This window comes from Geotrypetes seraphini, chromosome 1, assembly GCF_902459505.1.
Source record: "Geotrypetes seraphini chromosome 1, aGeoSer1.1, whole genome shotgun sequence".
Taxonomy (NCBI): Eukaryota; Metazoa; Chordata; class Amphibia; order Gymnophiona; family Dermophiidae; genus Geotrypetes; species Geotrypetes seraphini.
Window position 1 is genome coordinate 288,527,975 of NC_047084.1, and position 15,525 is coordinate 288,543,499.

At 39.8% G+C, this 15,525-nt stretch overlaps 1 protein-coding gene across 2 annotated transcripts in view; it reads left to right on the forward strand.

Annotated features, from left to right (window-relative positions):
• SIGLEC1 (sialic acid binding Ig like lectin 1) overlaps positions 1-15,525 on the forward strand; it is a 114,400-nt gene that overhangs the window by 33,250 nt on the left and 65,625 nt on the right. For both annotated transcript variants that reach the window (XM_033953273.1, XM_033953268.1), the window contains exons 3-6: positions 4,486-4,845; positions 8,872-9,168; positions 11,887-12,150; positions 13,288-13,542. In XM_033953273.1, coding sequence (XP_033809164.1) covers positions 4,486-4,845; positions 8,872-9,168; positions 11,887-12,150; positions 13,288-13,542 — 1,176 coding nt within the window. The remainder of the gene's footprint in view (positions 1-4,485; positions 4,846-8,871; positions 9,169-11,886; positions 12,151-13,287; positions 13,543-15,525) is intronic.

Below are 15,525 nucleotides of genomic sequence, written 5' to 3' on the forward strand. Positions count from 1 at the left end.
TTTCTCCAACTATATCCTCTCCTTCAGTGCACTCATAGGCGTCGGAACGGGGAGGACCACAGGGGCCGTGGCCTCCCCAAAAATTGCCAGTGGCTCCACGGCTGGTGTTAGCCATAGCCCAGGGTCTCAACACGTGTCGCTCGCCGCCTGCCCTCCGCTACATAAAATTTTACAGCCCCGGTGCCACAACAACAGGAAGGGCATGGCCAGTGCGTGCAACGATTGTACACTACCGGCCCACAACCCTTCCCCTTGGTGTCAATTCTGACATTGGAAAGAAAGTCCGAGCCAGTCAAAGAGCGATTAGCTGGCCCAGACCTTCTCTCCGGCGTCAGAATTGACATTGGGAGGAAGGATTGTGAGCCAGCGGCGTGCAATCGTTGCAAGCGCTGGCCCTTCCCTTCCTGTAGTTGCGGCACCGAGGCTGTAATTTAATGTAACGGGTAGCGGGCGGCTGACCATAGGAAGAGAGTGGAGGAGGATGCGGCAGCGGGTCGGCTTAGGAGCAGGCAGGCTTCGGCAGGGCTTCAGGAGGGAGGGGCACTAAAAACATAGGAAGGAGGCACTGGGGGCCCTAAGGACATAGGAAGGAGGCACTGGGGGCACTAAGGACATAGGAAGGAGGCACTGGGGGCACTAAGGACATAGGAAGGAGGGAGGGAATAGAAAGGGACAATTGTGCCTGAGTGCAGAAAGAAAAGAAGGAAGGAAGGAAGTGTGCTTTGTGTTTTTTAAATTGTGTGGTTAACCATTATGTGTTGTTAATAATATTATATTGTATGTATATATGAAAAATGAATGTAAAAAATGGTATTACAATTAGTACTATTATGGGGGCGGGGTCTGGAGCAGAGATTGGGCAGGGTCTGGAGCGGAGCTTTCAGGCCCCCCCAAACAAAAAAGTGTTCCGCTGTCTATGAGTGCACTGATCTCCTCCCATGGCAAACTTTACAGTATCATTTCTATGCCAATAACTCCCAGATCTACCTCTCTACACCAGATATCTCTACAGGAATTCAGGTCTGAGTGTCAACCTGCCTGTCTGACATTGCCACCTGGAAGTCTCACTGCCATCTAAAACTGAATATGGCCAAGACCGAGCTCTTTATCTTTCTCCTAAACCCACCTCCTTCCTTCTCCCATTCTATATTTCTGTAGACAACACTCCCATCCTCCCTGTCTTGTCAGCTCACAACTTCGGGGTCATCTATGACTCCTCTCTCTCCTTCTCCATTCAGATTCAACAAACCGCTAAAGCCTCTCCTCTCTGAGCACAGTACCAAAACCCTTATCCACACTCTCGTCATCACCTCTCGCTTAGATTGCTGCAACTTACTTCTCTCAGGTCTTCTACTCAACCACCACTCTCCTTTTCAATCTGTCCAAAATTCTGCTGCATGATTTATATTCTGCGAGAGCTGCCATACTCATATTACTCCTCTCCTCAAGTCACTTAATTGGCTTCCCATCCACTTCCAAATACAGTTCAAACTCCTCTTATTCACCTACAAGTGCATTCATTCTGCAACCCCTCAATATGAGCTCTCTTCACTCAGCTCCCCCTATGCTCCCTCCCATGAACTCCGTTCATCGGGTAAGTCCCTCCTATCCTCATCCTTCTCCTCCACCGGATTCTGTCCCCTTCTATCTTGCTGCATCTTATGCCTGGAACAGACTGCATGAGTCATTACGTTAGGCTCGCTATCTAGCAGTATTCAAATCCAAGCTAAAAGCCCACTTTTTTGAGGTTGCTTTCAAATCTTAAGTCCTACTCACTGTAACATTATCTATGCCCATCCTATCATTCCCTGCAAGAAACTCCCCAACTCCTATATGTTCTGAGTGGAGTAGAACAGGTACAAGTGGATCGATTTTTCACTCCATCAAAAATCACAGACTATGGGACACTCGATGAAGTTACAGGGAAATACTTTTAAAACCAGTAGGAGGAAATATTTTTTCACTCAGAGAATTTGTCAAATGAGCTAACTAAAACCTTATAAACCCTCCCCCAGATCCCATCGCTCATGCTAGTCTTCAATTCGTGTAAGTTCACTCTATCTATCAACTCTGTAAGCTCTCTGGGAATGCCCAGGCCAACTCTTTTTGTAAACCGCCTAGAACTGAAAGGTATTGGCTGGATAGAAAACACTAATGTAATGTAATGTGATAGTTAAGCTCTGGAATGCATTGCCAGAGGTTGTGGTAGGAGCGGATAGCATATCTGGTTTTAAGAAAGATTTGGACAATTTCCTGGAGGAAAAGTCCATAGTCTGTTATTGAGAAAGACATGAGAGAAGCCACTGCATGCCCTGGATTGCTAGCATGGAATATTGCTACTCCTTGGGTTATGGCCAGGTACTAGTGACCTGGATTGGCCATCTTGAGAACGGGCTACTGGGCTCGATGGACCATTGGTCTGACCCAGTAAGGATATTCTTATGTTCTTATGACCTGCCTGTCTCTCCAGATTAGTTTGTAAGCTCTTTTAAGCAGGGACCGTCTATTACATGTTAATTGTACAATGCTGCATATGCCTTTCAGCGCTATAGATATAGTAAATAGTAGCAGTTGTTGTTGTCATTGTAGTTTTACTCTTTGGGAACTTACCAGGTATTTGTGACCTGGGTTGGCCACTGTTGGAAACAGGATACTGAGTTCGATGGACCTTTGGTCTGTCCCAGTATGACAACTCTTATGTTCTTATGTTTCTATAAAAGGCTCCTGTCTATATATAGAATCGCGCGTAGTGGCCATTCGTGGTATAACATTTAAACATGCCCATTTTGGCCAAGGAAAATCTGGCCTGTATACCTATGACGAAGTTGTGCATGGATCGGACATATTCTAAAATAGTGCTTCTAACTTTTAGGAGTGCCCACAATCTGCCCATGCTCCTCCCCTGTTCATACTCTCTTTTCAGATTCATGCACTAGTAATTATATGCACCGCTTTATAGAATGCACCTACCAAGCTGTGTATGTAACATCTAATTAGTGGCAATTAGTAGGTATTAATTGCCAATTATTGGTGCTGATTGGTCTTGTTAAACAATTAAGTTGTGCAAGCAAATCAGCTGTGTACTCTGATTTGTTCACACAACTTATGGCACCATATACAGAATCTGGGAATGAGCAACTTAGGTGCACTTTTTATAGAATAATGCGAAACACTTACACGTGTAAATGGCAATTAGTGGTATCATTTACACTCATGTGTGCTGCTATTCTATAGAACCAAAAGAAGGGAGGTCCAACCTTGTCTGCAGTAAAAAAAACCAGCCAGGAACAAACAAACCAAAGGGTGTGAATACAGTGGAACAGTAGTATAGAGGAGTGAAAAAAATCTATCCAAAAAAGAGGAGAAGATCTCAGGTAAAAAAAACTTCATCTAGCAGGGTTGGTGATATTTTATGGTCATATTATGCTAAAAGCTGAACATGCACGCCACAGGAAAAAAAAAAAAAAAAACCAACAACTCCTATAAAGAAACAGTTCACTAACTTTGATAGTGTGTATAAATTTAGCCCAAATGCAAAGAGGGAGAATACAGGGAAAAAGACAAACCGGCATATGAAGTGTAAAGTAGGAACCAAACTCAGAAATGTCACAGCTGTGAGCAGGGCTAGCCTAGGGGGCCAAAAAAATGGAAAATTGCAGAAAAAGTAACTGTTTATATAATTGTATTTTTAATATTGTGTTTTATGTTATATCTGTACCTAATAGGACCCCTGATGAAGGTTGTCCGAAACACGGACCGTGTTGGGTCCCCCGTTTGGTAAAAAGGTTTTAATATATAGTTTGCTTGTCACAATAAAATTCGTCTACATCGTTGTACATATCTGCAGTTTTGGTTTGCTGCTATTCTATACAATTTATTTATTTATTCAGTTTTCTATACCGTTCTCCCAAGGGAGCTCAGAATGGTTTACATTAATTTATTCAGGTACTCAAGCATTTTTCCCTGTCTGTCCCAATGGGCTCACAATCTACCTAATGTACCTGGGGCAATGGGGGGAATTAAGTAACTTGCCCAGGGTCACATGGAACAGTGTGGGTGCTGAGGCTGTAGCTTTAACCACTGCACCACACACTCCCCTCTAACCACTACACCACACACTCCCCACACAATTCTGCAAGCAACTGGCACCTAAATATAGGTACCCTGTATGGAATTGCCCTTAAAGACTTAGGGCTCCTTTTATCAAGCCGCCCTAGCGGTTTAACGCACAAAATAGCATGCGTTAAACCGCCGGCCGTGCAAGCCGCTACCGCCTCCTCTTGAGCAGGCGGTGGTTTTTAGCCAGCGCGGGGGTTAGCGCATGATGAAAAGTCGTGCATGTTATCCCCGCTAGCGCGGCTTGATAAAAGGAGCCCTTAACCTCTACCTAGCTTGGGGTCCAGTATGCTCTGAAAGGGCTTATCGTGAAATACATCTATTGGCTGCTTTGTTGCGTGATAACTTATTTTTCACATTTTATGATAGGTTTGGGGTCTTCCTGGGATGTATTCTATCCAGAAAGTCTACAGACTATGCAAGGCTCTTGTCTTTTCATCCCTTGTACATTCATCTTCCCAAGTGATGTAAGTTCATCCAATGGCATCACTGCCATCTGGTTCAAGGAAGTGGACGGCCAAAGACTTGTTGTGTACCACTCTGCCTCCAACGAAGCTGCAGACACTTTTAAAGGTCGTGCCGAACTCCTGGGTAACCCCATTGATAAGAACTGTACCCTGCTTTTAAAAAATATTAAACAGGAGGATGCTGGGAAATATCTATTTAGGTATGAAATAAATGACGTGCATCGTTGGCTGGATATGAAAGGTGTCAGGGTCAGTGTTACAAGTGAGTTTCTTAATATAATTTTCCACAATATTATATGGTGTTTTACTTTCTGTTAGTGGTACATTACGGAAGTTATTTTAGAAGCATCTTCACATATAAATATTGACATTATACATATAGATCAGCTAGATATGTGTACAAATTTCAGGGGGTCATGGATGGGACATGATTTGACATATTGCTTACTAATAAGCTTTTCTAAGGGTTCCTTTTACAAAGCCACACTAGTGATATCAACTGAATGGGCTTCATTGTATTTGTCACACAGGAATTGCTATTGAGGCTATATAAAAGGAATTCTAAGAAACTTACAGGTAAAACATGGGAGCAATTAATTAAGACCCACTTTTATCAAGCCACGTTAAGGATTTTTATTGTTGGCTGCCGCAGTGACCGGCAATAAAAAAAAAACAACCCTTAATGCAGCTTGATAAAAGGGGGCCTAAAATAATTGTAAAATGCCAGAGGAATTGTAAATGTTTTGATCTGGATATCTCATTTCCCATCTCAATGTTCTTTTTTAAAATGGGCCACTGCTGCATGATAAGAGTGTTTACACAAGTTGCACATTGTGTTCAGGGTTGTTGCATATCCAGATTAACAAGATCCTGGCAAGGGGATTCAGATAATGCTAGCACACCATAAAAGTTCTGAGTTCACTACTTTCATGAGAAGTATAAAGTATAATTTTTGTAAAATGTAAAAGCCTTATGAGCCAGGATGAAATTTCTAGAAAAGAAAAGCTTGAGCGATTTTGTAGTAAAACATCTTTTACCCAATGATTTCATTTCTGCAACTTCTGGGAGGTTAAATTTTCCATGTATACAATCAGAAGGGGAACTGTTTGTAAAAGCAGAAATCTCAAACCATGGTTAAACTTTAGGACATTTCTAAAAGTTAAGCAGAGTTGGAGAAATGTCATATAGTGCTTTTTTGCAGCGTATTTTCTTTGTACACTATTATCTGTGGATTTTTTTTAAGTTCAATTAGTTTTATTAGTTTTAGAAAAAGGTACAAAACGAAAAACATTGTACAACTGAGTACAGCAATAAAAACAGTGAACATAAGGGAAAATGGAAGTGCAAACAACACATTTTCTCTACCACCTCATCATTCTTGAAAAGGGTTATTCTCTTTAATTGATCTTATCACATAAAGATTATAATTGATATCTGTGGATTTTTAACTCTTCCAGAGCAAAATAATACACAACTTCAAAATTTTACTTTCAAACTAATGTACCATTTTAGTTTTGCTTGCCCAATTTTTATTCAAAAATTTAATTCTAGTTTCTGCTTGCTTGAATTTAGCTACCTCAAGCTAATGGAACAACCTTTTTCATTTTTTTTTTTTAAATTCTTTATTCATTTTTATAACTTACATCAAGTGTGGAACAACCTTTTTCAAAAGCTATTATAGTTATTCTGCCATAAGGTCTCTCCCTATTATAGCCCAAATTGGATGATTACTGGCTACTTAAAAATGATTGAACTAGGTCAGAAGTAGGCAATTCCGGTCTTCGAGAGCCGGAGCCAGGTCAGGCTTTCAGGATATCCACAATAAATATGCATGAGATAGATTTGCAAGAGCAAAGTGGAAATGTCCAATCAGATTGGTGCACAAAAAAGTGTCTTTCAACTCATCTGAAAAATCCAATGGTCTTTATTAATCTAAATTAGCTCATACATCCAATGCAACTCAATGACTCGACATGATCATGTTTCGGCCACCCGGTCTGCATCAGGAGTCTACGAATTACATACATATAAACAATCATAAGTAAATAAACATAATTATACATTAGAACATGAACAGCAAATATTAAAAATATAAAAACATATATGAAAAAATGATGTTAAAAAACAGCAAAGAATAAAAGCAAATAAAATATAAAATATATAAAATACAGCATTTATTTAAAACAAAAATCTACTATGTCTGCACGAGTTATAAAGCGCTTTTGACCATAACACTCTGCAATAATAATGCATAAATGCATCAAGATCGAGAAGAAACATATTCATAAATTATTCACTGATAAACGATCAGTGCAAAAAAAAAATGATGGAAATATTATAAATGACCAATGGGTTAGTGAACACACAAACATAAAAGAGTGAATAAAACGCTTTATAACTCGTGCAGACATAGTAGATTTTTGTTTTAAATAAATGCTGTATTTTATATATTTTATATTTTATTTGCTTTTATTCTTTGCTGTTTTTTAACATCATTTTTTCATATATGTTTTTATATTTTTAATATTTGCTGTTCATGTTCTAATGTATAATTATGTTTATTTACTTATGATTGTTTATATGTATGTAATTCGTAGACTCCTGATGCAGGCCGGGTGGCTGAAACATGATCATATCGAGTCGTTGAGTTGCTTTGGATGTATGAGCTAATTTGGATTAATAAAGACCATTGGATTTTTCAGATGAGTTGAAAGACACTTTTTTGTGCACCAATCTGATTGGACATTTCCACTTTGCTCTTGCCTTTTGTGGAATTTCCACTTTGCTCTTGATTTTGTGGAATTGCTTCCCCTGTTTTATTGTGAGATAGATTTGCACCTCAAGGAGGCAGTGCATGCAAATCCATCTCATACATATTCATGGTGGATATCCTGAAAACCTGACCTGGCTCCGGCTCTCAAGGACCAGAATTGCCTACCCCTGACCTAGTTCAATCATTTTTAAGTAGTCAGTAATCATTGTTCTTTTCTTTTGGAGACTTCCATACAGTTACTACAAGAAAGCCCCTTAAAACAGGTCAGTATTAGTCCTAATGATTAACCCTCTCTTTTCCTAAAGCCGGCAGCATGGGCCAGTGCGGTAAATGCTCTGATGCCCTTAGGAATTGAATGGGCATTGAAGCATTTGCCACATGGCACTTAATTTTGTGGCTTTATAAAAAGGGACCTGACTATATAAATATAGTAGAGAGACAAAAAATCAGTAAACAACTATAAAATCATCTCCTTCATACTGGTTGATCATATCAAAAGAACATCAACTCAGTGGAGAAAAAAGGACCACAGTGCTGGAAGCCTGTGCAGTTTACTTATGCAATGAGTTATCTGAGATAAGTGCATTACAGTTAGTTAATAGAACCAATGAATTTATAATTATAACTACGTACATATTGTTTCAAGGTAAATGGAATTATGGAAGATTTTGTGGATAACTGTTGCTTTGTGAGATTCTATGCCATGGATATAATTTGCACAGGTTCACTGTGGTCCTTTTTTTCTAAACTGAGTTGATGTTCTTTTGGATATGATCAACCAATGTGAAGGAGATGATTTTGTAGCTTTTCAGCATTAGTCCTGCCATCCATCCCTATGATATCCAGGAACCTGGAACTGTATGACCATTTGTTCAAATAAGAGAGAACTTCTTAGTGCATAGGTGTAGTGACCTCTAGTGGCTCTACCAGGTAATAGGTGACCCTTCTGCCTTCTCCAGGGCTGCGAGGTTTTCCTTACAAATAAGGTAATGATGATAGAAGCTGTCAAAGAACCTTGTTTTTCTACCCTAGCTTTATGCAGTTATCTAGCTAATTAATAGACTGAATATTGCCGCTAACCGCCTAGGTCGCTGCTCTCCCCAGACTTTGCCCCCAGTCTACCCTTAACGTCATTTGTTAGGGGGAATATTCACTGGAACGGGCTGGTTAAGTGCCATTGAATATCTTTGCTTAGCTCTGGCCATGTGATTAAATGGTCAGAAGTCTCTCCTGGCCATTTAAACCACTTTGAATATCTACCCCTTGCTGTTTTGCTCAGGCATTTTCCTTAGTTCACTCATGTCTGCCAGTGTAACTTAAAGGAATTCCAATTCTTCCTCCTCCTGTTCTTTCTTCCATCTCATGTTTCCTATAGGTTTATAAATTGTATTATGTGTCAATCCTGTATTCCCCTTCTCTTCATTGATAATTGTTTTTGAATTGTAATATTATTGATGATCTGTACAACACATTTTATAAACCCAACCCATTAACTCTATATTGTTTTCATTATAGATGAGGTAGAAAGGCCAGAGGTAAATTTTCCAGTGGATATGTCAGAAGGAACTCCACAAACATTAAGTTGCTCTACACGATATGTTTGTCCATTCGATAACATGGCTCTGGAATGGAAGGGCTATGCTCGTGAGAGGTCTCTCACTTCAGGAAGAGTGCAACTAGATACAACAGTTGCTGTCAGTCAACTTAATCTAACAACTACATTTTTATGGCAAGATAATTTAAAGAAACTCAGCTGTGATCTTACTGTTGGCACTCACCGGGTACAGAAAGACATCGTATTGAACATTAAACGTGAGTGATGTTCCACTTGCAGGTTTTGGTTAGAACAGGGATAGGGAACTCTGGTCCTTGAGAGCCGTATTCCAGTGGGGTTTTCAGGATTTCCTCAGTGAATATGCATGAGATCTATTTGCATGCACTGCTTTCAATGCATATTCATTGGGGAAGTCCTGAAAACCCCACTGGAATACGGCTCTCGAAGACCGGAGTTCCCTACCCCTGGGTTAGAAGGTCTCTTTGGATTCTTTTCTAAAGAGCAATCCGGTGGCATTATCCTATGATACTGTGATATTTGGCATGGAAATGAGAGCAAAAAGTCAGATTTCTATGAATAACAATAAATTATTACTCATAATGACTGGTGTTGCCATTCAGCAAATCACATATAATTGGAAGGATTGGAGAAGATTGAATTACAACTTTTGGTGGAACTAGTCTATGCCATATCTATAAAATGGAAAGATTTATTGCATTACAAAAGGGTTATTTCAAGAAATTTCAGGATGTATGGAAACCATTAACAAAATATTGTACGGAGTAGTAGAGTTTGTTTCCCTTAAATTTATCAGTATTAATAGGGTAGGGTGGGGATATTTTATTAATACATATTTATATTATACTGGATTATATGGTAGGGAGGGAGGGAAGGAGGAGGGATAAGATTTTAAGTAATGTGCAAATGATAGTCTGTAAGTGATATATTTATTGCAAATGTGATTGAATATATGTAACACTTAATGTAATCCTAAAAATGAATAAAGAATTTATAAAAAAAAATAAAGAGCAATTTGGATTAACATACACAAAACCACAATGGGTTCAATCGTCAAAGCAATTTAACCAGCCAGAAATTATTCTTGGCTGGTTAATTCACTTAGGGCTAGATTCACGAAGGGCTCCTTTTACGAAGGTACGCTACCGGTTTTAGCATGTGCTTAGCATGCTCTACATTGCCACACACACTACACGCTAACACCTCCATAGGGCTTGCATTAGTATTTTCCGTGTAGTGTGGGGGTTAGCACGCGCTAATCTTCAGCAGGTGCTAAAAACGCTAGCGCACCTTCATAAAAGGAGGCCTAAGTTTACCCATCATGTCCCAACCAGTTTGCGACCCCCGATCCGATTCACTAACCTTCTACCCGATCTGATCCGCACATGCAAATGAGGGGAAATGGCATTCAATGTAGGAAGGCAGCGATTCACTAAACAGATGAAGGAACACCGATTGGGCCGGCTGATCCAAAAAGAAGCGACTGCTAAGGACCAGTCGCTCACGTCCTTGACAGCTCTCCTGCTTTCTGCCGCCCTTCCCTGCAGTGCAAGCCCGTGGTTTTAACCCGTGGGTTAAAAGTGTGTTCTGCTCCTGGCTGCAGCATGTTCTGTTCCATTAAAGCTCCCTACCTTGTTTTGACCTCGCCCAGGAAGACTCAGCCACGGATCGCCCACGGATCAGATCGGTGAGTTTAGTGAATCTTTTACAAAACTGCACAGCCAAGTGCCATGCAGCAAATGCAACGATGCTTTTCAATTCCTATGGGAGTCGGAGCATTTACTGCACTAACCTGCACTGCTGGCTTTTGTAGAAGAGGGTTTAACTGGTTAGTGTTATGTTATGCCAATCAGGTTTCATGTTCTGCCTTTACCTATTCAGTTCAAGGTCAGATTACATTACAGTAGGTTAGGTCAGTTACCCAGGAAGTTACAATGGACAGTTTGACATGAACATTCAATAGAGTTGCTAGTACAGGTAGATCAGTACAGTTATTAATATAGTTAGGCTACAGTTACAAAAACATAGTTACAAGTGTAAGTAGGTCATCTTTGGCTCATCGTTATGTCCCAGGAGTTGCATTAGACAGTTTAGAAAAGGGTTCTTACAATTATCATTTCAACTACTTTTGGGTTGGCTCCCTGAAAATGTCTGCTGAAAATGTCCATTTAATGCCTAAACAAAACTGACCATTTGGGGGGCATTCTGGGGGAAGAGTTGGCATTTGGCCGGTTAAGTGTCAATATTCAACAAATAACTGGCCAAAGGCCACCTCATAAATAGAACGGTAGAGTAGTTGGTATAGATGGAGAGTCTAGAGAGACAAATAAGTCTAAATAAGCAAATATATAATACTCAGTATTTTAAAATTTGCTGCCCCACATCCTCTCCCATATATAGGACAAGTACTTTGGTTGGACAAAAGATACTGAGGAACAAAGGAGCATAATAGCCTCAGAACTATCCAATGCTGAAAAATATGAAGTGGACATAAGGTAGTTCAAAACATTTTGGATTATTTCCTAAAAGAAAAGCCCATAAGCCATTAATAAAATGGACTTGGGAAAATCCATTGACTATTTCTAGGATAAGCATAAAATCTGTTTTACTCTTTTGGGATCTTGTCAGGTACTTGTGACCTGGGTTGGCCACTGTTGGAAAGAGGATACTGGGCTTGATGGACCTTTGATCTATCCTAGTATGCCAACTCTTACGTTCTTATGTTCTATAAAGATTATATTAGCTTGGAAAGAGGCTATTGTATTTCCAACATCTGAACATAGGTGGCCGAGACATGAATCAAACCATACTAGAATGTTTTTGGCTCTTGTCCTTACATTTAAATCATAAACAATTTATTGTCATCAGGAAAAAGGTTTATATATTTGAAGCATCATGTGTTGCATGCAGTATTTATATTGTATGATATTTCTACATGCATATTTTCTTTGTTTTAGATTCTCCTAAAGACACAAAGGTTTTACTAAATCCATCCAGACAAAACATCAAAGAGGGTGATAGTATATCTTTAACTTGTGATGTTAACAGCAGTAACCCTGAGGTCATTGTTTATAAGTGGTACAAGAATGGAAAGGTTTTCTATGAAAAACAATTGCTATCATTTCCAAGCATCACTCGCACTGATTATGGAGAATACTCCTGTGAAGTCAAAAATGCAATAGGAGTCGGTCTGTCACCCGTTATAACCCTCAACATTTTCTGTGAGTTTTTGTTATCTATTTCTTTTTTCGTGCCCTTCATTGTCTTCCATTTTCTGCTTATGTTAGCACCTAATGCAGCTTAGTAAAATAGGCCCCCTAAATAATTTTGTTCTAAGCGAACTTTTGAGACCTCATAGGTCCCTTTTTCAGATGTGATCACAGGGCTGCCTGAAGGAAGCTTATAATGTTGTAGGATGGCAGTGTTGTAGCAGAAGATATGAGGTGGTGTTAAGTAGACATTGACCTAGGGTTGGTTAGAGGAAATTAGCAGAACTCAGGTGTTAAGCAATCTAGCTGCACCTCACCTGCTGACATGGTCTCTCCACTCCCTAAGTCTCTCACCATAGGACCAGCATAGCAGCAAGGGGTAGAGAGCACTGGAATCCTGCCACATGGCTAGTCTATATCGAAATTTTGGCCCTTCTACCTTACACTTTCAATAGAACGGAGAGGTCCTGAAGAGGACCAAGGGGTGCTTTGGTAGGGCCTTGGGATGGTTTCTTACTAAGCAGAATGTAGCCCAGTGGGATTCTAATCTTTGGGGGAGGGAGAATTTATTATGGAGAAATGCCTGGAATGCTGCATGGTTACCAGGGACAAGAGTTTTCCAATTGCTAACTTTGACCTGACTTCTGAGATGCAAACCAGAACCATGTTTTTTACCCGCATATAGCATATTATGGGATGTACATATTAATAATGAGTTTCAATGCACATTAGCACATTTGTATATTTGATAAATAAGTTTATTGAATGGGTTTTAATGCATGCATTAAAATGTTGCAGGCTTAATACCACTGTATATGTAGCCATTTATACGCTTTGAAAATATAACAGAATTGAGAATATGTCTATACTTTTGCCTTTGGATATAAGAACAATTTTCTGAATGCACTATTTTACTCATATAAATGGCCTTGAAAATTACCTTTTCACTGATGGTGGAAAATTTTGAAGACATTTAATTTGAGGATAATTCTGTATGGTACGGCTAAGAGCAGCTTATCTGAGGAATGGAGTTGCCATTTACACATGCTTTGGTGCCTAAAAATAAGTGCACAGTCATAGAGTCTCCCTCTTTGCGGGCTCTGATTCATACATTGTCTGCTTCACCTTTGTCATTTGAATTTTTCTCAGCTGCGAAACTTGTGGTGACGCCATCTTCAGTGATACAGGAAGGAAAAGAAGTCACTTTGACTTGTAATGTACCTAGTAAAGCATCAGAGGACATCATCTATAAGTGGTACAAGAATAACATCTGGATAAAAGAAGGTCCTGCAAAGTCTCTTGTGTTTCAGAAAGTCCTGAGCAGTGACGCTGGCTATTACTACTGCATAATACAGAACAATATGGGCAGTGATACTTCCCCATCAATTGTTCTGAATGTGCTCTGTAAGTTCTCCATTCATGTCATCCATTTTAAAGTTAAAAATAAAGGATCTTATTCAATATAGATTTTTTTCTATGCTAGGAAAATCATTTCTAGACAGACTCAAAAATGTGCTGCTAGAAATAATGGATTATTTTAGTTCATGTAATTTGCATCAAAAGAATTCCAAATTCTGAAATCATGCCTAAAAAGTTTGAAAATATCTGTAATTTCCATAAAACTTTGCTTTTGTGACCAGGATAGTCAAATTTTGCAATTTACTTATTCTTATAGAAAGCAACATATGAACTACAATTAACATGTACAAGTTTATATTAAAGTTATTCTGTATAATGACCACAGAAGACTTAGGGCTCCTTTTACTAAGGTGCGCTAGCGTTTTTAGCGCATGCACCTGATTAGTGCGCGCTAGCCGAAAAATTACCGCCTGCTTAAAAGGAGGTGGTAGCGGCTAGCATGCGTGGCATTTTAGCGCACACTATTCTGCACATTAAGGTCCTAATGTACCTTTGTAAAAGGAGCCCTTAGGATTCGTTTTTTGAGATTACAGTATATTGTAAGTCACTATCATGAATCAGCCCCCAGATGTAGTCTCCCATCATAATCTCATTATATTGTCCTTGAAAGCGGCGTTCAAAGTTCAGTATATCCTGGTGGAAGCACTCACCTTGCTCCTCTGAGTACGTTCCCATGTTCTCCTTGAATATCTCAAGGTGAGCATCAAGGACATGGACTGTAATTCTTCACCAGATTCTCAACCAACTCCATGTAGTTTGCGGCCTTGTGCTTGCCCAGAAAGTCCTGAACCACTTCGACAAAGCTGTTCCAAGTCGCTTTCTCCTTCCTAGTTAGTTTCTTGGGAAATTCCTTGCACTCCAGGGTCTTTATCTGTAGTCTGATGAAGATACCAGCTTTGATCTGTACCTCAGACAGATTAGAAAAGATGTCTTGAAGGTACTTGAAGGCTGTTGACTCCTTATCTAGAGCTCTGATAAATTTGTTTCATTAGGCCCAATTTGATGTGCAGTGGTGGCATCAGCATTAGAGAATGACACGGGGACAAATTTTTCCCTGTCCCCACGGGAACTCATTTTCCTGTCCCGTCCAAGTGAGTCCTTTTCTTGTCCTTGCCCCATTCCTGCAAGCTCTGTCCTCATCTGCACAAGCCTCAAACACTTTAAAATCATAAGTGTTTGAGGTATGTGCAGTTAAGACAGAGTTTACAGGAATGGGGCAAGGAAAGGGACAGGGACAAAACTCGTGGGGACGGGATGGGGAAATTGAGTTCCTGCAGGAACGGGGATAAATTTGTCCCCATGTCATTCTCTAATCAGCACCTTCCAGGGGTCCAACAGTGGTTTCCATTTGACATTTTTCTCCACAGAGAACTTGGTCCGCTGTGGCCAGTCCCACCTTTGGTAGTGCATCTTTGTGTCCCTACTGTCCCAAAGGCCCAGATAGCAGGGAAACTTGGTAAAACCACCTTGGGGACCCATTAGGAATACCACCATTTTGAAATCTCCAATGTCCTCTCAGCCATATTCATCATATTTCAAGGTGCCTACTAAAATCTTGATGCTGTTGTAATTCTTTTTGAGGTGTACTGAGTGAGCCAGTTGAAGATACTGTTCCCATTATAGTGTTAATTGAGGACCCTCAACACTCACTTAAAATTATTTAATGATTTTGGTTTTTGTCTTAGTGTGTTCATTTTATAGTCACTATCAAGTGCTTTTTTAATCTCTGAGTTTTGAAAGAATTCCTAGTATACTATAGCCCCATTATAGAGCAGCATGACTTTGATGCTCCTGGATGAGCTGTCAATGAAGAGACACCACTTTTTCTGGTTATAGGTGATTCCAATTGTCTCAAACAGACTGGGCACATTGTGGCAGAAGCAGAGCCCATCTTGATGGGTGAAGAAGAAAGTGGAAAAAGCTTAGTGAAACTTCATCTGATCTGTGACTTGTACACTTTCATCCCAC